This window comes from Camarhynchus parvulus, chromosome 7, assembly GCF_901933205.1.
Source record: "Camarhynchus parvulus chromosome 7, STF_HiC, whole genome shotgun sequence".
In the NCBI taxonomy this organism is placed as follows: domain Eukaryota; kingdom Metazoa; phylum Chordata; class Aves; order Passeriformes; family Thraupidae; genus Camarhynchus; species Camarhynchus parvulus.
The window spans coordinates 7,685,480-7,708,196 of NC_044577.1; the positions used below are offsets into that span (position 1 = coordinate 7,685,480).

The 22,717-nt window shown below is 37.6% G+C and overlaps 1 protein-coding gene across 2 annotated transcripts in view; it reads right to left on the reverse strand.

Annotated features, from left to right (window-relative positions):
- Positions 1 to 1,565: 1,565 nt before the first annotated feature.
- Positions 1,566 to 22,717, reverse strand: part of HIBCH (3-hydroxyisobutyryl-CoA hydrolase) — a 37,822-nt gene continuing 16,670 nt past the window's right edge. The window contains exons 7-14 of one of the 2 annotated variants that reach the window (XM_030952445.1): positions 20,840 to 20,918; positions 16,493 to 16,638; positions 15,768 to 15,854; positions 14,548 to 14,606; positions 13,739 to 13,820; positions 9,117 to 9,203; positions 7,915 to 7,948; positions 1,566 to 2,969 (exon numbers count right to left, since the gene is read on the reverse strand). In XM_030952445.1, coding sequence (XP_030808305.1) covers positions 2,854 to 2,969; positions 7,915 to 7,948; positions 9,117 to 9,203; positions 13,739 to 13,820; positions 14,548 to 14,606; positions 15,768 to 15,854; positions 16,493 to 16,638; positions 20,840 to 20,918 — 690 coding nt within the window. In that variant the 3' untranslated portion in view covers positions 1,566 to 2,853. Of the gene's footprint in view, positions 2,970 to 7,914; positions 7,949 to 9,116; positions 9,237 to 13,738; positions 13,821 to 14,547; positions 14,607 to 15,767; positions 15,855 to 16,492; positions 16,639 to 20,839; positions 20,919 to 22,717 lie in introns of both variants that reach the window. The other variant, XM_030952444.1, reaches the window with a different exon arrangement.

Below are 22,717 nucleotides of genomic sequence, written 5' to 3' on the forward strand. Positions count from 1 at the left end.
ACAGCAGGCAGAGAGAGTTGTAACACAGCTGAGGTTCCACCAGAGCATCCCCTGTGATCAGCACTCGGCATTACCCACAGGAGGGGTCACCCAGGCACCCTGAACTGCCCCTGGGACTGCTCCCCTGTGGGGTGGCTGCTCCCCTGCGGGGTGGCTGCTCCCCTGTGGGGTGGCTGCCCTGCCTGCCCCACAGCTGCCCCCGGGGTCACTCAGCACCAGCTGCTTGGTGGCCCAGCCAGTCCCTCACCTGCAGCCACCAACCTCGGCCCTCGCTGGTGCCTGAAGATTCCAGCAGCTCCAGAGTGGCCCAAGTGCAATTCCAGCTGCTTTAGGATGCTTTCCATGACACTGGCACTTCAGGGAAGGCACGCAGCAAATGGAAAGCAAACAACAGGGAGACGGCTTTTCACCAGGAAAATCATCTCTTTTACAGGATGCTGTCCTTAAAAATAATGCACTTACCCTTAATAGAAAATAAATCTGTTCAGTGCTACAGTCTGATAAGAGATGGAGGGAAATAACTCCCCAGAGCTCTGCTGTACATTTAATAGGCACAATACTAATACATTGTAAAAATAAAGAGTTCTTCACCAAAATAAATTTATGCTAAGCTGTGCTAGAGTTTTAGAGCCACTGACAGTGGGTTTCCAGCTAAGTTACCATTGCTTCTTTGACTTCATTTTGTGTAATAAAGGCACTCCAGTTTGGGACTGGCATACTCTGCAAAACTGTTTACTTCTATTTAGGAGTTTAAAATACATTTGCTTTATATTTTCTCCAGGAAACAAGATTAATCTGAGTGGGTATGATGTGACTGACTTGATATTCTAATAATGGTTCAAAATACATTAACTGCAGCACAACTTTGTAAAGTTGACGTTTCTGGACTAAGGCACATCAGTATTCCCAAATAAAACACACTACAATATATTTTTACAATATTTTTTGTGGAAAATATTTTCTTGTGGACCAAATAAAATTCAACTTACCATCTGCTTGTATGCCTTTTATTTGAAAAAAACACAAGATTGCAAAGATTGGACAGGATCTCGTTACCTTGAGCTTCAGATAATTCCTGTTCACAGAAATTCTGGAAGAAACTGAACATGCAAGTCAAAGTTTACTAATTCAGAAGTATGTTCTTCCTAAGATCTTGTACAATCAAAGGAGGCATGATCCCTACACCCTGGGAATTACTGTGGTTTTCATTTAATATAGTTGGCTGAATATTGCTCCTTTAATACAAAAATAATGGAATTATTAAGATAAGCAATCTTTTAAAAATAAATTTAAAATAGCAATTGTTTATGAATGTAAAACATATAAAAATTTCAAATAATACAGGGGAGCACTTCTTATGGGACCAGCTTGAGGTAGGAAGTCTTGTGACACTTTCAGACTTACCTAGAGGTTTTAATGAAATCTCAATTACTTTTGGAACTAAACTCAAGGACAGTCCCATAACAAGTATGTCCACAGTACCATAAACTCACAGCTGAAATTTTAATAATTTTATCTTACAAGTCTCTAGTGCCAAAGCAAGGTGCCATTTTTTCTTGATTTAGCTCTCCATTTGCTCCCCTCTGATTTTTTTTTAAGTCACTCTTGGTAGTTGAATTTCCTGGATTTTGTTTCCAGGCAACAGCTCCTAGAAAGGAAGGAGCCTTAAGCCGTTGCAGACCATTGCTGTTGGTCATAAAAACTGCCCAACATTGAAAACTCCACAATGGTTCTGCTGCAGCTCTGACTTTTTCACTCCCCATGCTGGTTACTGACTGTGGCATTTGAACAGAAGTTTTGTTCTTCAGAGAAGCCAAAATTTGTACTTGTGACCTGCCTGTAAGTGTAGAAGTAAGCAGAAAGAAACACTGCTATGTGCTCTGCTGAAGCATAAAAAAGAAGGCAAAATGTTGAAGAAAGATTAGTAGCTGTCTGTATACATTAGAAAAAATAATTTCCCTCTCACAAATACTTGGATCAAGGGGTTCTGGTTCTGTTGTGTAACTTCATGTCTTATCAGCATCAGAACCCCACCACCTTGAATGCACTGGAAATTGCTGCTTGGTGTTCACAGCAAGGTTTGAGGCACTTGTTTCTTCACCACTGTAAGACCAAGAAAAACCAGCAATTTTCTGAAATCGTGAAATACTGATTATGCAGTTGAATCAGACATAATGACATTTTAAGAAGTGGGCTATGCAAGCGAAGAGAAGTGTGCTTCAGGCTCTGGCAAGATTATCACATTTGAAACAATGTTTACATCACACAGCAAGGCTGAAAAATTACAAGTGTTTAATCAATAGAACAATTTCTTGTTCTCAGACTAATAATGTATCAGTCTGAGCTTTTATTTAAAAGGACATTTAACACCATGGATTCTGTCTTGCATTTTCCTTTGTAGCTCTGACTGCATTAAAGGTTTAACCATATTTTATTTTCATTGTACACAGAAGAATCTGTGGCACAACCCCAATTTACCAGATCAGTGACAGAGCCAAGAACACAAAAGGTCTCTTGACTTTTTGCTTATTAGGTCACCCCTTAAATTGTGCTCTTTTGCCCAAGGGCTCCTCCTAAACTAAGAGCTGATGCAAAAAATTAAATGTTAATCACTGTGTAAAGCAGTAAACATAACAACTTGCCTTGAAGTGATTTCTCCCATTATTAACCAGAGATACAATTATTTTCTCATTACAGAGAATGTTCCTGAATGCAAAAAAAAAAAAAAAAAAAGGAAAATAGACTTGTGAATCTCAGGCTAGCTAAAAAAGTATTGTCCAAACTGATCACACTGCAGTTACTTTTTGTATGACAGAACTAAGCAGATAGATAAGATGTCAATAGGTTTGTTCTTTACAGCTTGAGATCATCGTTTCCCAGTGATTTAAAACAACTGTCCACAAATTCATCGCTGACTTCTTCCAGAGCAGCTGGCTTCCATTTGGTGGACTGGTCTTTGTCAATCAGCACTGCCAGGTGAACAGAGAAACACCAAAGTTACTCATGAACTTCCTCTAATTAAAGTGACTTACGACTGCATCGAGACAGATCACTACAGTGATTCTATGGGGGAGACAAATCTGTGTGCTCTGGAGAAGGCAGAGTTCCTGTAACACAGATGTTTCTACTCTAATCAAAGTTCCTGAGTTGTGACCTACCCAGAGATGTCTCTGGGAGTTGCTGGATGACACAAGGAAGAGTGAATCACTTCAGAGCAGCCCAAGAGTTGAAGGAACAGGCCTGAAATGAGTGGTTTAGTCAGACCTGCCACTCATGGCTGACTTACACTTCATGGGAGCCTGTGAATGGCACTTTACAGTGCTGCTTTTGGACAAGGCTTTCACACCTCTGTGCAAAATCTGACTCTTGGGAGAGTACAGGAGATGACTCAGTGGTGCTAAGTGCCTACAGCTAATTTAAACACATCACATTAATAATGAAATAACTCACGAGGAGAGAGTAAAGCAGGGTGTCTTTGTGGGAACTGAGGGTGTTTATTTGTAAATACTGACAGCTGCTGAGGCCTGGGTAGATTGAACTGTGACAATCTGTATAACCTTAGTACACAGACTTTATGCTGCAGCCTGGGAAATACAGCACTGAAGATAAAAACCATCACTGAGTGAATCACATGTAAAAGACTAACAAGAAAATGCCAATTCCCAAAGAACATGCCCTGTGTCACAGGAATGTTGAAGGCATGTCAGCAATGGCTGCATTAGCAAACAAGAGGGAATTAATTTGTGTGTAAAAATTACCAGTATGAAGAGAATTCCAGAGCATCCTTCCAAGCACCTTTCAGGCTTTAAGAAACCCATGAAGATGCTACTGAAAATGTGACATTTTTATCATTTAAAGAAGAACAGCTGTAAGAACTGTGGCTCTCTAGGATGCACTGATTGCCAATTCCCTTCAGATGAGTGAGATCAGCACCTGATTTGGAGATCCACCTGTGGCCTGGAAAACCTCCTGACCAACACAGCCCACAGCATATAAGAGAGGATGGGCAGGAAGAGGGAGCACATTTCAAACTTTTCTCCTGAGAATGGCCTTTATTTGTTTGTTTTCTGACAAAGAGTTTAGAGGAGGATGGTTCTAAAGGCAGGTGAACTATGACACTCACAGAGACCAGATATTTCCAAGAATAACTGCTGTTTTTGGGTAAGTTGTCATGTTTTTCTAAACTGAGTTTGTTCTTATTGAGTGAACTAGAAATATCCCAGATGAGGAATGTGTAAGGGGATGGAATGTTATGTTCAGTTAAAAGAATACCTACCTAGAGACTGTGCTTATCAAAGTAACAGGCACAATGGTCTGCCCACCAACTGGTAATAAAAAAAAAAATGTGACCTGAAAACTTCTCTTTAACTTTTCTGTCTTTATCCAATGGTTGAAAATGGCTAGAAAATACACACAATTCAAATGATAACTGCACTAATTAATATTTCTGTAGCTGAAGACATACAGGCATCACAATGCTTTAGCTTACATCCCCATAGAGAAAGGCAAATCAGAGCCCTGCACCTATTGTAAACAGGGAACTAAGGACTCCTTAGAAACAAATTAATTGTAAAAGGTAACCTATCATATGGGAAATTGCAATTCCACTGGAAACAGAATCCATGAGGACAATTCTTTAGAAGAAAAGTCCTGTAAAAGAGTGCTTTTACTGTCATGTTCAACTGGATAACTTACTGAAAAGCTGTGATCCTGCAGGGTATTTCTGAACACAGTAAAACCACTGATTGGCTTGGGTGAAAAGATGTAATTATTCCAAATCAACTATATTTATTCCATTGGAATAAAAATTATCTGCAGATTTTCTTCAATTTTAGTTGAAGTTCACAGTCTGTTGTTGACAAGAGTCAGCACTGACTAGAGGTGGTTTAAATTAGAGAGGAAAAAGGGTCCTTGTGTATGTTAGTACAGCTTCCCCTCTGCCATACTGCAGTAAGTGCTGCCAGATCTCCACTCCAGGGTACTGCTGTCTAGTCAAGTTCATCTTTCTGTTTGGATCCGTAGCCAGTTTTACTCTAGAGGATAAACTCAATGCTCATAATGGTCTTTCCAGTAGAGTCTTTAATCTTGTATGAGTCAAAATACTTGTTTTCTAGTAGAACCATGAAAATATTCCCTTTCTGCATTGACTTTTTATATTTTGTATCTTTCCAGCTGGAGATCAATCATTAAGAAGACCAAATTCTGAAGACTTCTAAGGTAGGCTAAGAGAATTCATTATGATAAAAGTAACTGAGCACAGACATCATGTTAAGGGTTTGTTCTTGTGTTTCACCTTTTTTAATCAAAATCCCAAGCCCCTCAGTTCAGTAGCAGTGACTTTACCAGACTTCAGTTAGTGCTCTGTTGCTGAGCTTCCTCCAGCACAGTCTAAACTCTGGTATTTCCAAGCCCCTGACATTCTGTTTGCTGCCATAAAATCTCTCAGCTCATGCAGGGCCCTGGGGTGCCCAGGGTACAGCTCACATCTGCCAGCCCTGCAGGGGAGGTGGCAGAAGCTGCACAGAAATATCATCTTTGCAGCATCAGCAAGATGTAGAAGACCTTTACAGTTCAATTTCAAGTGCACATTCCTGCACAAAGAGTTAGGAGGGTGAATTAACAGATATTTGTCCCTGAGATTTGCTGCTGAGATTGTATCCTACCTGGATGTGTGGAGCACTGACTTCAAAAATTACCACTTTTCTTGGGCAGTAAGATTTGAACAACAATTCTTGGCAACTACCCCAACCTATGCATTTCTTAGCTGACATATTGTTCTACTAATCAAGGTGAAAAATTGATACCTAATGTGTTCCAAGTCCACAATTACCATTTTAAAGGAAAATGCTGGTGAAATATGATCCACGTGTTTTACACTTTAAGAGATTTGGCTTTTCTTTAATCACTCCAATCACAAGAATCATAAACAGGGAAGACTGCCACAGCAGATTTTCAGGTTGAAAGAAATCTGGCTAAAAATAAAAAAGAAATTTTGACCTCAGGTCAAAACAGGTTTAAAAAGCTTTAAAACTACTCCCTAGAAAGCCTTTTAAAATTATGGTTTGAAGCAGATGAAAGGTATTAGTAAAACCTGACCTGTGGCCATTGGCTGCCGAGAAACATTCTTAAACTAAAATCTGATTGTTGTAACTCAACTGCTTTTGATGGTGCATCTTTTTGTGGTAGAGAGGGTCAAGAACTGGCTCCTTAAATGCTTGTAATGTAACCCTTCAGGAAAGAGAAAGCTAATATGTAACAATTCTATCAATTTTATTCACAATGGTTGGTGCTGTGAGGTCCTTAATAATCTCCCTTCCTGTTAAAAAGGATGCTCAGCACATTGATGGATAATGATTTTTATGAAATTAGACCAAACTACAAAAGTGATCTTGAGTCAGATTCTACACTCCTCTGCAACAAGAGAAGCAATGCTAAGACTGAAAATTTGAGAACAAGATCTATGCAGTAAGCAGAGAACAAAAGTATTTCAGGAACAAAACAAATTATTATTATTATAAGCAATCCCCTCAGTGCACTTGGATCTTTGGTGGGTTTGGTTTTTCCTTCCCCTGATATAGTTAAAACTTTTGCTACATCATCCTGTATAAAGAGAAGTTTCCCAACTGCTGTTTTCGCAGCGTCTCTCTTTACAAGCAGTTTGTGCATTTCCTGGCCATACTGACAAGGGATTTGCCTTTGTACTGTACTGCAGTCCCAGATGGTTTCATGACCTTGTGCCTTGCAAGGAGAAATTCAGCTGGTGTTCCTCTGACTCTCAAACTTGGAGTTTGTCACTTCCTGAATAACTGCATTTTAGCAGCTTATTTGCTGATTTAGAATATATCCCAGGAACAGTATTTTTAAGGTACCCTTGTCCCCATTGCCAACATAATGAAAACCACTTCTCAACATGTGTGGTAAATTCTTCAAAGAAGTGTCTGCTAATGAGTGCTAAAGACTAATTAATTAAAGTCAGAAACTTTCCCCATGCTGTATGAATAAATTTTACATCTCTCACCCCAGGCTATCTTTAGTACAGTGTTACTAATAGCAGCCACTCCAACTAATATCCATTCCTCAAGTAGAATTCAAACTGCTTTATAAAGACAGATATAAAACAATGAGGAGGAGATGATAATACTTGAGTATGTAACTGTGTGAATTAAAAGTCCAGCCAAAACTTATCCATCCAAATGCCTTGTACTGTAAGCTCCTTGGGAAAAGCCTGTGCTTTATTTCATCTCGTGATGAACAGTACATAAATAATTGCTACGGCTCCTAACAGATGTGACTTTGGGTTTGAAAAACTGCACAGTGAATCAGCAGTAGGATCAAGGACAGGCTTGAAGTCTGTCCCCTGGATGAATTTGCTGAGCCACTACTCTGCTTTTACCTCTACCTCTCTTGACCAATGCCTTAAAATACTGAATTAGTTTATGTTAAGTTTACACATATAGTTTTTTAGTAGTAAGACACTTCCATTCAGAGATATTCTGGACAGGGGGGAAAGTAAGTCTTTGTTCTAACAGTTTTCTATACAAACAGTTGTTTTTGATTTTGAGTCTCAAAGCATTGTGTAGCTGGCTGAACCAGCTCTGTGGCAACACTAAGCCTGGACACAAGTGATGCCTGCAACTAGTCACTACTCTAGGTGTTAAATGTGAAATGGTGCAACCAGGTGGATAAATAACATTAGGGAACTGAAATTGCACAAAGGAAACAACATGGCTCTTGTGCTTTGGAACAATAACAAATTTTGGCCACACAGAAGTCCAATAAGCAAAACCTATGGAAAGCTGGGAAGTTTTTTCTGGGCTGTTGCTGCATGCACTGGTAGTGATTTCCAAAGAAGCACCACAATTGTGAATGTGTGTGCTATTAAGCTTGAGGAGTGTTTCTGGTGCGGATACTTACCTGCTCGAACCCCTTCGTAGAAGTCATGGCCTTTCTGAAAGATTATAAAAAAGAAAGCTGTAACATGACAGGTTCTATTTATCCCATCTTTCCCTATCCCTTTCTACTTGAAATACAAGTTCCCAAGATTCAGTTAAATCCCACTTGTACTGTTCTTTTCTAGGCCTACTTTGCCTTTACTTATTAAAGAGCTGTGTATCTTCTTGCTTAAATGCAGCCACACCTCTTAAAGTCAGTCTGTTGACCTGTAGCTGATCAGGCACTGTGCCACAGTCCAAGTTCTCTCTGTGTAACACCTCAGATCTTTTTCTAAAGAGGTTCACATAATGGGGCTAAGGTGTGTAGTATCAGAAATTCTTTTGAGAAAGGCCAGTCTTCAGAAATTGTGATGTATTCTGCATACTTGGAACACTTTGCAGTGAAATGGAATCCTGTAAACATCCAATTCTTTTTTAAAAAACGGTAATGTAACACTTAAACCCTAAGCATGCTTCATTAGTAATGGAGCCACAATCTTAGTTTTAGTTAGGCATTAGAACATCAGAATTAGACAGATTTTCACTTCTTAAAGTATTTACTTTGACTATCACAAATAATTTAATTGGACACATAGAAACCTTATTTTAAAATGTGACAAAACCAATAATAAGGATGCCATGGCAAACCCTGTAAGGCATTTGTTCAGGTAATTCAGTTAGCAGCTCTGTTCCACTGCAAGGATCACTTTCTCATATGCTATCCAAGTACTCAGCACTTAGTACAAATAGCACTAAAATCTCTTGCTGTGATAAATTTTTCATAGACAACACTCTTGAAAGGCAGTGATAAACAACTATTTGCACCCTGCTGCTGGGAACTGAGGCACTAAGGGCTAAGTAATTTGAAAAGAAAACCTGTTCAAGAACACCAGTTTTAAAATTACAATCCAAATATGAAACTATCTATATATTAATGTTTTCATATTTTTAACTGAAGCCTTCTACATTCCCACCTGACCACCATTAATATAGTGTCCTTTGCATTCCATATAATAACATGAAACGAGAAAAATGTGACAGCCTCACCAACACATAGAGATTATATTGAAAATTAAAACCTATAAATTATAAACTCTTGAGGAAATCTCCATAAAACTTTTAGTCTCTGGTAAAGTGTTCCCCCCCTGTGGCTGGGAAGGGACAAGAGGCTCAGCTGTTGCTTACCATGCACGCTTGGCTCAGTCTGTATTCCATCCGGAGCACCTCCTGTAAGCTCATGGAAGCTCCTTCTCTGAGCTGTCTGAAAGTCAGCTTTAAAGACGTAGGTGACATCTTATTAATAGTCTGGGGAAGACAGTAACATTATTTTTTATTTTCTTCAATTTGGACACTTGTGCAAGTCTGTCTTTTGTGCAATTTAAACTTTGTGAAGTAAATGATGGCTCTCTTCTCCCTGAGCTCCCTCTGTGACACCTATTCCTCCTGCTCCCTCCCACCAAGCTGTCACATTAAATGAACTTTCCTGCAAAAGCTTTGATCAGCAAGATCTCTGGGATGTGTGCCATCACTTGTGGAAAACCTAGAACTCCTAAGGTCCCATCATTTGAGATAAAATTACTACTAGCCAGAGAAATTACGGTAGTTTGAAAGACATTTTCAAGGAGAATCTTTTGATAAGTGAAGGCAAGTGTAACAAGCAATTATACTTTGTTTTTTAATATCATATATATACATATATATATATAGTGTGGATTACTCTTAGATTTACTGATATTGTAGGTGATATTAGTATTGCTTAGCATGTAAGTTTTATTTGGTACAACAGAGTAATAAGGTAGTAATAGAGAGATTGGCAACAAACTTCAAGTCATTGCTTCCCCATCACTGGCAAAGACCAAACGATATGCAAAGAAGAAATCTGTGGAAGAAAATATTAGAATAAACCAAACATATTTATCCAGGTTTCTTGTATAGGATAAACAGATACTGAAGTCGTTTAGCCCTAAATTACTCTGCTGATAGGAGGCTTGGAGGTCTTGCCTTTTGACAGAAGCACAGACTATAAACATTGTGCCTCAGACAGGATTCTTGTAAAGCACACAAACAAATGCTGTAAATCTGGCTCTCAGGAGTATCCTTTGGTGAACTGCATGCCAGTACACAGTAGGGGAAAGTGGGGAGAAAGACAAAAATCCTAGTTAAGAGAAAATAACTGAGCTTTAAAGCTTCATGGAGTTGTGAGGAAAAGGAGCTAAATCTTATTGTTGCTTATCACTGTTTCCTTACTCTAAACACAATCCTCCCTTCTCAGTAAACCCAAATAAAAGATATGTATCATTCATGGTACAACAGACACTTCCTGATAATTAGGACATTTTCATCACTATTAAAAAGCAGCAGATGGTTTGATTTGCCTCTTTACATTATTTTCATTGCAGACATTAGGCTCCTTACCACAGCCTGAAATGGCAAGTTTCCAGTCATCAGCAGCAACATTTTTTTTCTAGCTCCCAATTACTCTTCATCCCTCCAGACACCAGCTGATACAGCAGTGACCCATTTTGCCTAGTTAAGCTGGAAAACATGTGATTGCTACACAAGCAGGAGTGTATGGAATTGTGCCTTCAAAGCACTGGCTTTGTCGTTCTGTAACTTGCATGTGATCACTGTGCTTGAGAGAGAGGCTGGCAAAGAATGAGCCAACACTGGCTCCAAGTGCCAACAGTTCCTCAGTTCTGGTCAAGCTCTCCAACAATGAGCTGCCTTTCAGCAGATTAAGAGATCTGCTGTTCCTCTGACTACAACACTCTGTAGGTTCTAGATGGGTGGCAGCTCTTAACTGGACCCCTGATTTCCTGTAAGATGCTCTTGCTGGCCCTTATCTTTCAGCTGGACCTTTCCTCCTTTGAGTTCCACATTCTGTCGTTTAGACTAGGAAGTCTCTGCTCAGACCAGGTTAAATGCTATGCATGGTACAGCCAGATGGCTCCAGGGCTGAAATGGTCATGGCAAGTTCTGGTCAAAGCAAGCACTGGAATGGGGAAGATCTGCAAACAGCCCTTAAGGCGGCTGCTAGATGCACTAGACTGGTTATCTTGGCATATCAATGAGGCTGAAGGTGGAGGAGGTACTGACATAAATCAAGCTGGAGGAAGAGGAACACGGCAGGAAAATGGGTAGGTGTAATTGCAGAAAAATGAGTCACCAGTATAGCTATAAATACATTCTCTGTACAAAGAGGAGGGGATTGGTGCTAGGGAACAAGCCTGGGAAAGAGACAGGATAGGCTGGAGTGGGGAGTACTAAAATGCAAAGAAGTCTTCATAGAAGTATTTGACATGTATTCCATTATCTTTCAAACCATCTTGATCTTGACACAATGATCCCAAAAGCTCTAAGCTGAATTTGCAGTAGACTGAACACCAATAAAATACTAACAGAAGGTGACTGAATTAAGTGGCACTGACACAGCAGATTCCCTTAGAAGCATTAAAGTAGGAATAGTGACTGTCTTTCACTTAAAACTCCAAAACCTCCCAGAGGTCCAGTGCATCACTCCCCTTGCAATAGATGAAGACATCCATCACTTACTTATGTGAAAACCAAGTCAAGCATCTGGTGCTTTTCAGGTTAAGATCTTGCATTTACTTCATCCCACTAGGAATGGCACACCTCCCCCTCAGATTAAAGCTTTTTGGCTCATGTAAATCCTGAAAACAAAGTAGCACTACAAAGTTAAAGGTTTGAAAACTACCGAGTTCTAAGTATTAGTTCTCTAGCTTTCCTTTCTACCTGTTTGCAGCTGGGTCCAAAGTGTGGTGTAAATCATGAAGCCATTCTCAAGTAGGATTTTAACAACTTTATATTCTTCTTCACACAATATTTCAGTATCAGGTATGTGACAGCCTGCCAAGCAGGCATGTTTTGAAAGTAAGAAGCAGGAGTATTGTAGGTCAGAGAAAACAGACTACATGGGATAGCATGGCTCACAGCATACTGGGATTATTGTGGAACTAGGAGTTCCATTTTATTAACCTTGCTGATCCAAGGTACAAGGTGGATGTACCAAGGGGTACCTCCAAATTAGGAGATTTGTATAAAAAATTCAGTTAGGACTTATTCCATAGGCTTGCTTATACATATAATAAATACAGGAACAAACAAGGAGAATAAGCATAGACATTGCTGTTACTAAATCAGCTGCTATGATATTTATCAGCTGGATTTGCTGTTGTTCCTGTACCTGGACACTAAAGTGAAACCTCAGTTTCACAACCTTGCCCAATCCTACTGCTTAGCACAGCATGTCTGCTGTCAGAAACTCCTCTGAAATTTAAGTATTTGTTCACGCTAAAGTCTTGCATCTGCTAGAAAATGTGGGAGTTGTTTCATGGGGTTTTTCCCATGAATTTCTGCATGGGCTGAAGTAAGTCATACCAATAGAGTCTTATCTCTTAAACAGAACAGATGATTGTTCTGAAACTCTGGTCAACTCCAAGGACATTCATTTATGAATCACATGAAAGAAAAAAGTTGTTATTAAGTCCTATTAAAGGCATAAGAGAACAGAAGAAGCAACAAAATAGCCCTTTTTGTTGTTGTTTGGGAATTTAAAAAATCAGTTACACAAAATCATAACTTTGAAGTAGATGACCTAATTTAGTCATCAATAGATAACTTAGTTTTAAGTTCTGAATTAGAACTGTTAAACAAATAATATCATAATAAGGAAAAAGAACAAATAATTTTGTTGTTTTCAACATCCATTGAACCTAATCAATATAATATGAACAGATAACATTTTTATTCTGGCACCAACTCATTTGACTGCTTTATCCAATGAAACTTGGAATAGTAAGGGAAGAAATTAGCTTTCCCTTGTATTCAATTTTGCTTTTATAAGACATATGCTAAACTTCTTGCAGTGTACTAAATATACTGGTTAGCACAAAAATAGTCTTAGAACTTCCTTTCTCAAAAACTGTTGGATAGTTCCAGTGACAATGTGTTACATTTTGAATTTTTTTTTTTTTTTTAAGTGACAGGGTGCCTAATGTGAATACTACCTTATAAAATTCCTTCTGCTCATATCAAAGTCAGAGATGATGGATGTTTTCTTTTACTATGAAAGGAGGATTTCTTCTGTGAGCTGTAACTAAAGTCAGAACAACACTTTTGCTGGAGGAATACTTCAGTTCTATCCAGTTGGAATATTTCACTAGCTACAAACAAAACTTTTACAAGGCACCTGAACAAAGACACTTCAAAGGAAAAAAAGAAAATACACACATTATTCATAAATGAATGTAAGTTGCTTCTTGCTTTTGAGGCTGAACTATGAATTATATTTGTAGCATTGCTGCACGTTTTTTGAGTAGTGACTACATCTAACACTCAGAAATGCATTAGAAAGATCAAAAAATACTTTTTGATTATAAATTTTTTTGCTGCTTCCCCAAATGAGATATCTGGAATGGAGAAAAACCAACAACACTGTTCTGGCACCGTTTTATTCCAAGCCTTGCCAATATAATGAGAAGCTATAAAGGGAACACTTGTTCCCAACAACCCCCTGACCATGGGGAGGGGAAAAGAAAGGGGAGTTTGCTTTTTTTTTACTAAATTACAATTCTATGCACCACATGATGGTGCTCACATTGTGTGATTTTAGAGGAATACCCTTGTCTGAGTTGAACTACTGAGAATCCCTCAGGACTCTGTGTGAGAACCTGAGGCTCTCAGTCCAAAGCTCTATAGGGTGACTTAAGTCTGCCCTACGATAAAAAAAAAGGATAAAACCATAAAACCAGACTTAAAATCTCTAACAGAAATGACATAGACTTTACCTCTAGCTGCTTCATGGCAAAAGGAGAACCATCTTGCTTTAATTTTTTAACAATTTCTTCCATACTATTTGCTGAAAAAAGACTAGAGGAAAAAAAAAATCAGTTAACAAGCTGCTTCAGTCTCTGTTTTACCTTTGAAGGGTTAGAAACAGAGCATAACCAGCTGATATGGCTTTTCTTACCAATGTCTTCCATGTTGTTCAGTTTCAAGTAATTCAGGCATCTCCTTTTCCTTTATGAATCTCTAGTATTTCAATAAAACTTACTAAGAAACTCTGGTATTTATTTATAAACTTCAATTACTACTATCAGTCTTAGCTGAGTTTTTATAACATAGTAAATCTTTAGCTATCAGCTCCATTCTGCTGGTTTGCTGTCAGCATCTTTTATCTCTAAATGTAGTTACTGCCATCCTTCTTGCAGAGATTTAGCTCTTTCTTATCACTCTCATTTATTTCTCCTTTCCTTAAGTTCCAAGCTATCATTGGCCTTTACCCAGTGAGTACTGTAAATGTGTTAGGTTACATTTCCTGTGCAATGGAACAGTTACTCTCACAAATTCCCATCCAATATCTACAGAAAATGTTAATTTTAATGTGCCACAGGCTATGAATCAGGTTACTTTGCCCAAGTATTTAATGTACTGATGGGTGAAATGTATAATTACCTTCAGATAAAGCTCCCTAAAGACAAAATGCTATTTAAACTTGGAGGTAATTTCTCTCACCTTATCTGTGAAATAATGTTACTAGATCTAACTTCATGTTCTCTACACACAGAATAAAAAAATTTTAAAAATTACTGAATACCTGTTAATCTTCTCCATATGTTCATCAAGTGCAAACTCCTTTTCTTGATCAATTGTGCACTATTTAAAAAGCAAATACATATTTTACTTGGTTATTTTAGACTGAAAAGTGTATCAGCACAAAAAAATTTCAATTACTTGTGTTCCAGAAATATTGTATCATAAATGAACACCTAATGTTCATAACACAGTGTAGTTTTTAATGAATTAAAATTCTGCAGTGTGTATATATGAACTTGGCACTATCCTGTGAATGTTAAAGATGTTGCCTCATACTGCAGTGCTTGCTCTGAGCTACTATGGATGCACATTTGTCTGGGTGGTTACCTTGTACACAAGTAATTCTGATTATTCTATCAAAACACTTCCGTGCAATACACTAAGAAATTCAGTGCAGATAAATCTACTCAAGAATCAGAGATTGTTTTTAAAAACCTTTAATTTTCTTTAAAAATATACAGGCCTATGTTTAGGCTTTTTTAATGACCAAGGGGAAAAAAGGCATTTCCCTTCCTTCTCTTTTCTGTGTCATTTCACAAAATTTTATTTAGACATACAAAGTGTGTGATAGATCCATTGGCCTTCTTTGGGAAGGCTGTCAAATGTTTCACATCTTCTGGCATTAAGGGGTTTGGGACATAAGCAGATGTTCAGGAACAGCAGCTGAAGCTGTAAAGGTTCCCTGGCATTTCAGCTCTGATAACTAAAAATACAGCTTCCTTTTCCATTCAGTGTAGTCTTGTAAAGCAGGATACTGCAACATATAATCACTCCTATTTCACAGCATTCTGTTTTGTCAAAATAATCAGTACTATGATGTAAATTAGCTTATCCCATTTATTTTTCCAATTAATCGTATTTATGAACTTGGTAATTACAAAACAGAAATAACAAGAGTAGACAGAGCTCATTTTAAAGCTGAACAACAGCAGAGTAATTGACTGAGTAACACTGAATACTGGTTTGACTCTAGAGGTTTCTTTTGAAAGAGAACTGCAATGCACATCAAAAGAGTTAAAATAGTCACTGATTGTGAAGGCAAAACCTTTTATTTTCATGCCCATTGTTACATGGAGCTAACACAAGTATTGTGGAGAGAGTGCAACGAGTTTGGAAACTCATTATTTTCAAACATAGAAAAAGATAATCAGTAACATGGATAAAAAAATAATGTCTACATATATTTTACAATTTTGTTTGATTTCAGTAATTTCAGATTACCTTCATGTGGTAAGAGTTCAACAAATCTGCAATTTTTTCTTTTGAAGGAGATTTCAGGGCTATCAGGTCTTTCTCCAAGGCAGGCAGCTGTTAAAAATGAGATTTAATTACAAGTAAGTAAAACAAAACACACTGCTTGGGTTATTACTACGGTAATAGTAGGATATACTTATATAAACACTCCCTCATCCTCCCCAACTTTCTGACAGACCCTAAAGAAGGACAAAGCAAACAAGACAAGGAGACAGAGTTCATGTGTCAGTGTTGAACCACCCCAATTTAATTATGTCTGCAGTGACCAGCAAAGAATTGCTTCCCAAGCAGCCCCCCCAAAAGCAGTGCTACAGCTGAGAGGAAAGAACATTTTAATGCAGGGTTACCTTTACTGCAAACTTTGCAATTGTATAAACTTCTAGTTTCGTACACTGTTCTCTAAACTGCACAATTTTTTAAGCAGCTGAATTCTGCTGCTCATGCCCTTCCGAGAGTGGAATTGTAAAAACAGCACCATTTGCTCCTTCCTTCAAGCAAAGCTGTCACCAGCTGGCAAGTGTTAGAAGGACAGCTTGAGAGTGTCCCACCATGCCTGTTTGCAGGGCACAGCCAGCTAATGGAAGTGCACCTCTGCAGACAGGGGTGTTGGTATCAGGTACTGGGGTGCTAAAACCCCAAAGCTCCCAGTGTGGCTGTGGGCTGTGCCCTGGCCAGCACTGCTGGCACCTTACCTTTTCAGATTCTACAAAATGTGTAGCAATGCCAGCCTTTAGCACATCTCTTCCTTTCAGCCTGCAGCCTGTCAGTGCGAGGTAATAGCCAATCTTTCCTGAGAGCCTTGGCAGGAAATACCCTCCACCTACATCAGGGAAAAGGCCTGCAATAAACAACACAAAACAAAAGTGTAGGGAGATCTTGTACTAATCATCACTAGCAGCAATTTTTTCTTGTCTCATTATCATCTTCCTTACATAGGCACAGCAACCTTGCCCAAATTTCTCCTTGACTTGGCTTGACATTTCTGGCATCAAAACCCTTCCTAAAAGCAAACTCTTGAACACTTTCCAAACTTCATCTTTTCCCCTGGCACATACTTCACAAACATATACCAAAGAAGAATATTTATTCCATTTGCCAACAACTTGAGACAATTTTAGGTGCTTGAAAAAGCAAGTGTGTTCTCAGCAAGGAAATAGAAGTGACCCAAAGAATTATGAAATAATTTGTGCAAGCTCAGACTGGATGCTGCTTTTTCAATGAAATCTTTTATTATATCAAAATATTAAACACTGATGAAGCACCTCTTACACAGTTTAGTTTGAACAAATTTTGGGGCTAAGAATTCAATAATAGATCAACAATATTGATAGGGTCTTCCTGAAGGTGGAGGCACAAGATGCTGACTTAGTACTTGGCTCTTTGACAGGATTGTGACTAAGCTAAATTTAAAAAATAATATTAAACTCTCCGGTTTAGTAACACTCTTATATACTTTTTAAAATCTACAGATTAGGGTAATTTTTTAAGAATTTAAAGCTGTGACTAGAATTTTAAATACTTTTAGAAGTTGTATTGGAAAGTATCTACCTTCTGCTATATAAATTGCTCACGAAAAATAAATTTAGACATATTTTTAAACATATTTAATCTTGAAATACTTTAGTTTATATATTGATTTCAGTATTGAGATTGATTTCAGTATTTACTCTTGGTTTCAGAAATCTGAATGCATAGAAGCAGGGTCCAGTTACTACCTTGAAATCATGCCAATGATGCATTCATGAAACTGCAATCTTCTAAAGAAATTAAAGGTGTGGTGGATTTTTTTTTCACTTTCAGAGAATGAATCAAATGAATCATGAAAACAAATGAAAAAGAATACAAATGAGCAATAAGACACTTGTAAGGCAGTTGCCAAAGAAGAGATATTAACTGGGAAAATTCAGATGTACCTAAGGAGTTTTAAATGGGGTTCTGATAGAAGATGGTAATTTTTCACTCACATGTAATTGCTTTTGTTCACAACAGTCAATGTATGTATTACAGAAAGACCCTATGCCAAGTATTTTGAGACATGTGAAATCAGAGCTCCATGAATAGTCCTCCCTCTTGGATGCAATAAGGAGAGGTTTGTTTCAGACAGCTTCTCTTCAGTGTTTCCCTGTTAATAATCTTATTATCTAACCCAACTTCTCCTCTGGTTCCCTCCTGGTCTTCTTTTTGTTCTGCTGCTTCTACTACATCAAAAGGTTGGGTTTAGGAGTCACTTCCTATCAGTTACAGCTGTACTATTCTATTCCCACTGATGTGTGTGCTGTCATTAATTGATTTATCCCTCATCTCCCAGGCTACTGAGACATACAACTCTTCTGAAATGCTGAATGCTTTGCTGATACCCTTTAAAAGCCCTAGGCTGTAGTAACTCCAATTCATCACTTACCTTTTTTTATCTGTACTCATATTCTCAAATAGTCTATTCTACATTTTACCTTCTCAGCTTGAGCTATCACAACAGTGATGCCAAGACTTCTATTTAGTTTTATGTTTCTATTCATCTGTCTCCCCTTGGATATCCTTCTACTGTAATAAAAAAAACCAAACCCAACCTCATTTAAAAGTAAAGCCTATCTTAAAAATGCCCTCTAAAGCAAAAAGGCAATTACAGTATTCTCTCCATCCACCAGAACAACAACAGCAACAATATTTTTTTATTTTTGCTATACTTAAAATAATAATGATGGTAGACTACTGCTCCCTCCACACTCCAGCACATTTCCAGAGGAAAAACATCTTTCTGTTGGGATCCATAGTGTCCTTCCACTTGGCCATACACAGGAAATCAGTTCTAAATAAACTGTGAAGTTGATTAGCTTAAGTAGCTTTAGAGGCAAATAAACCTAAATTGAATGAAGGTTTCTTTAATTAAGGAATTTACAAACAGGATTACTGAAGGTCTACCTAATCCACTTTAAACTTACTTGGTTGCATAGTCTGCTATAGCTTCTACTGTATCCTTTTCAATTTCCTGTCTTCCTTTTTTGCTTATAATTTTACTCCTGTTGTCCATGTTCTACATATTGCCCTTCTTTCAGTAACACTTCCCATATGTTTCTCTTTGCTGCTGGGGTTCTCTTAATGTATTCCATACCTGATTTTTGGTTTTTTTCTTAGCATTCAGCAATCATTTTTCAATTAGTGAAGTAAGAGTAGAGCTGTGTTACTGCTGGGCTGCCCAGGCCATGAGCCCATGCCTGTACTGCTGACTTGCAGCCTGTGCTCTGACACAGATGCAACATGCTCTGCTGTAGTCCCAAAGGTGCAACTCTGCATTTGCCAGGCAGAACAAAGGCAGTGCTGCTACATTCTTACCTCGTCTGGCAGAGAGGGTTGGGAATTTATTACTATTGACTTCTAGAAAGCTAAAAACTTAGCAGGGATATGCAAGGAAGTATCCATTTTAAGTGTAACATCACCACAAAGCCCATACCTTATACTTTCATCCTTTGTTCTTCCCACCAGTGGTTTCTCCATACCTTCCTACTTCTGTGCTGCTTTCCAGTGCTTTATCTTATCTATGGCAAACTCCTACAGTCTAGAACAGCCTTTTATTTCTATTTGCTAAGTGGCATATTTATCTATATCCGTTTATTTATGGTGCTGTACAAATGCAGAATAATTGTGTGAAAACAGAGCAGCTGAATGAATGCTTTGTTTTCATTTCACAGCAAAGGTGTCATGCCTACTGAAATACATGAGCACATGAAAAAAACTATTAATACAGTATCTAGAGAGCCAGATATTTTAAACACACCCCACAGAGATCAAAACAGCTAAGCCTTTAAATCCAAACAGATTTCAGTGGTTTTACTTCTAAGTGATCCTAAAAGGGCTTTAATTACTTTCTTTCCTAAGCAAGTTCTAAGCTTTTCCTTCACGTCTTCACAGCCTATTTTTGTTTAAAGAAGTCCTTGTCAACACAATAAATCTGAGTAAAGTACATAGTTCTTGTTAATATAAAACTACTCAAATCTTTCCCTTTGAAGAAGAAAGTGAAGGTGCTTTTATTATTGGCATAGCTTCATACACCAATGAACCTCCATTTAGTTAAAAAAATACAAGTTGTTAACTTCAAATGGTTTTCATATACAACAACTGATTATTAACTTCAGAGCTTAGAAAACTCACATTTTGTTAAAGCTTAAGTTTAGTTTTCTAAGCTTTTCTTCGGCAACAAAACAATACTTGGAGGGATGAAGTAGTTTTTGGCTTTTTTTATCTCAACTTTACTTGTTCAGAAAAATTACATTTATCAGCTAGCAGGAATCACTCTAATATTTCTCTCAGGAATTAAAATGGTAACGAGCTTGCTTGCATTTGGGTGGTTTATTATGCTTTATTGTGCTTGACAGCTGCATCAGGAGAGTTTCCTTTAATCTGACCCATTTATTTTTCTTGAGCCATACCTGTATCTTTATGTAGCTCTGGGATACAATTCTTTTTCGAAAGAAATTTTGTCAGAATTGACAAAGAAACTCTAGGATCAAACATTAGAAAACATAAGGTACATGTTGCTGTTTAAAACAAAAAAAAGGTGACACTGAAGACACTGTGATTTTGCCTAGGCACAATCTGTGCACAATTGTAATGGGTCTACATTAATAATCTACAAGAAAAGCTGGAATTCCAAAATCTGTCTCTATAAAATTGCAGAGTAGCTTGTGGTACACCCAGTTTGACTCACACTGAGTTCCCAAGGTAAAGCTAGTGTACCTGCTCTGGGAGCTTCAGAATTATCTGCCCCCATCTGTAGCAAGATTTAGTTCTTTTTAAACAAAGTTTTATCCTGACATCCTTTGTGTCAGTCTACGCGGTTTAAGAGGCTCAATGATCAACTCCCAGAACACAGAGAAGTTTCTGGTAATTTAACAGAAAATACTTTCCATATATGGTCATCTCCTATTCTCTTTTAAAATTCTTTCCCTACCACCACAGCATTCAGTCAAAGACATTTCACCCTGATTACACAAAGAGTGAAGCCCTAAACACATTAACATGTGCTAATTTCTTAAAACACTTACCTATTGCTGTTTCTGGCATGGCAAAAACAGTCTTTTCTGTAGCAACTCGAAAATGTCCATGGACTGAGACACCAACTCCCTATACAGGCAAAGGACACATTTAGAAAATTACTGGTAAAATAATCATAACCACAATTATGGTAATGATTAATCATAAAAATAATCATAAAAATACTAATTCTGTGTAACATACCTCTTGCTTTGCTTTACAATTTAAATAATACTAGATTTACCATGTGCAGCCCAACAAAATATTAAAAGACCTTTTATGGTTCAAACACTAATCATATTATCTTCATCATTTGGCTGAAACAGCTTTTTCTATGCTTTGAAAGAAGGGTGAGTCATACAGAGAATAACTTCAAAAAGACAGGAGTGACTCTGTTATTTCCACTGGACTACTAAGGGAGTTGACATCCTTTTGCTAATGTTACTCCATCTACAATTTTTGCACCTACTTAAATCACCACCAAAAAAAAAACCCAAGACTTTTGAAAAATACATAAATTTCACAAAGTTGTTGTCCTAATACTTTCAAAATAATTAATAATTAACTATTCTTCTAATGTGATAATTACCTACATTATAAACGCAGAAGTATTTCAAGCAGAAAAAGCCTTCAGCATTATTGATTCAAATTTGAAATACATGGTTAGAAACTAATTTTTTATCCTGGGCAGTTGTGTTCACCAAGTCAGTAAGAGTATTCACATTTCTAAGTATCTACCACAATTCTCTAGCAGCCTGTCATGATAAAACCCTTCCCTCAAAAGCAGAAGAGTTTCTGGTGTTGTCTACACCATATTTTTGGATTTAGGTAGCAAGCAGCAACAAGTTCCAGTCTAAAAAAAATTTGTTTTGCACAAAATAAATTTAATCTAGATAAATCTTCAAGAGGCGAACTGACAAATAAAACAAAAATATTCAGTGTAATCCAAGAATACTTAGATTATAGGGCACAACCACAACATACGTATTGAGGTCTCATTTCTCAAAGGTTACCTACATCATACTTATCAATAGACTTGTGTGTTTGATCCTATCTGGAGACAAGACCCTCTTCTGAATAATTCACAACTAGTTACTTCACACAAATATTCTCTCCTTCATCCTTTCCACCATTTCAGTTTACTTCCCTTCTTCACTGTTAATTTGCCCTTTGCTCAGACCTTCCAGCCATCCATGTTTCTTGTTAAAACTAAAATATCTTAAAAATCATTGGCCAAAATAAGCCAGTGTCTGATGAGGATATAATAGATTTTAAATAACATTTTTAATTGTTCAAATACTAGAAAAAGGGTACTTTACTCAACTAAGGCTATTAGTCTTCACAAATAGCTTCACAGTATTTCATACTTCCCATCAAAAACAGTGGGATTAACTGGGTGATACTCCCTTGGACAAGCAGTATGTATTTGACAGGTTTTTAAGGTGAGAGTAGAACTTCTTCTTTTGCTTATCTACAGAGATCTTTGATTGGGTTTTATGTCAAAATTTTTTAAAAGTTATCTCAATATAAATTAAATTTCCTCTCACCCTTCCCTGGCCTCTCTTACAATTCTGCCCAAGAAGAAATTAATTTATTCCATTAGGGTGATACACAACTAAATCTGAAAATATTTTCAAGTTTCCTCTGTGTAATGACTATCTGCCACTCTCGGGTTTTAATATAGATGTATGAAGTTTTTAAGATTCCAGTTTAATTTCCTGAGAAATGCACCCATAGGGTGAGTGGTTATCAAACTAAATTTTATATTCAGGAGCTAAGCCAAATGTATTCACACGAAGCACTGCTGTTCCAGGGAGGCAAATGGGATCTGAGCAAACATCTGAATCTTATTTGCACAGGGTAAAACCCTATGTCTCACCCCTTATCTG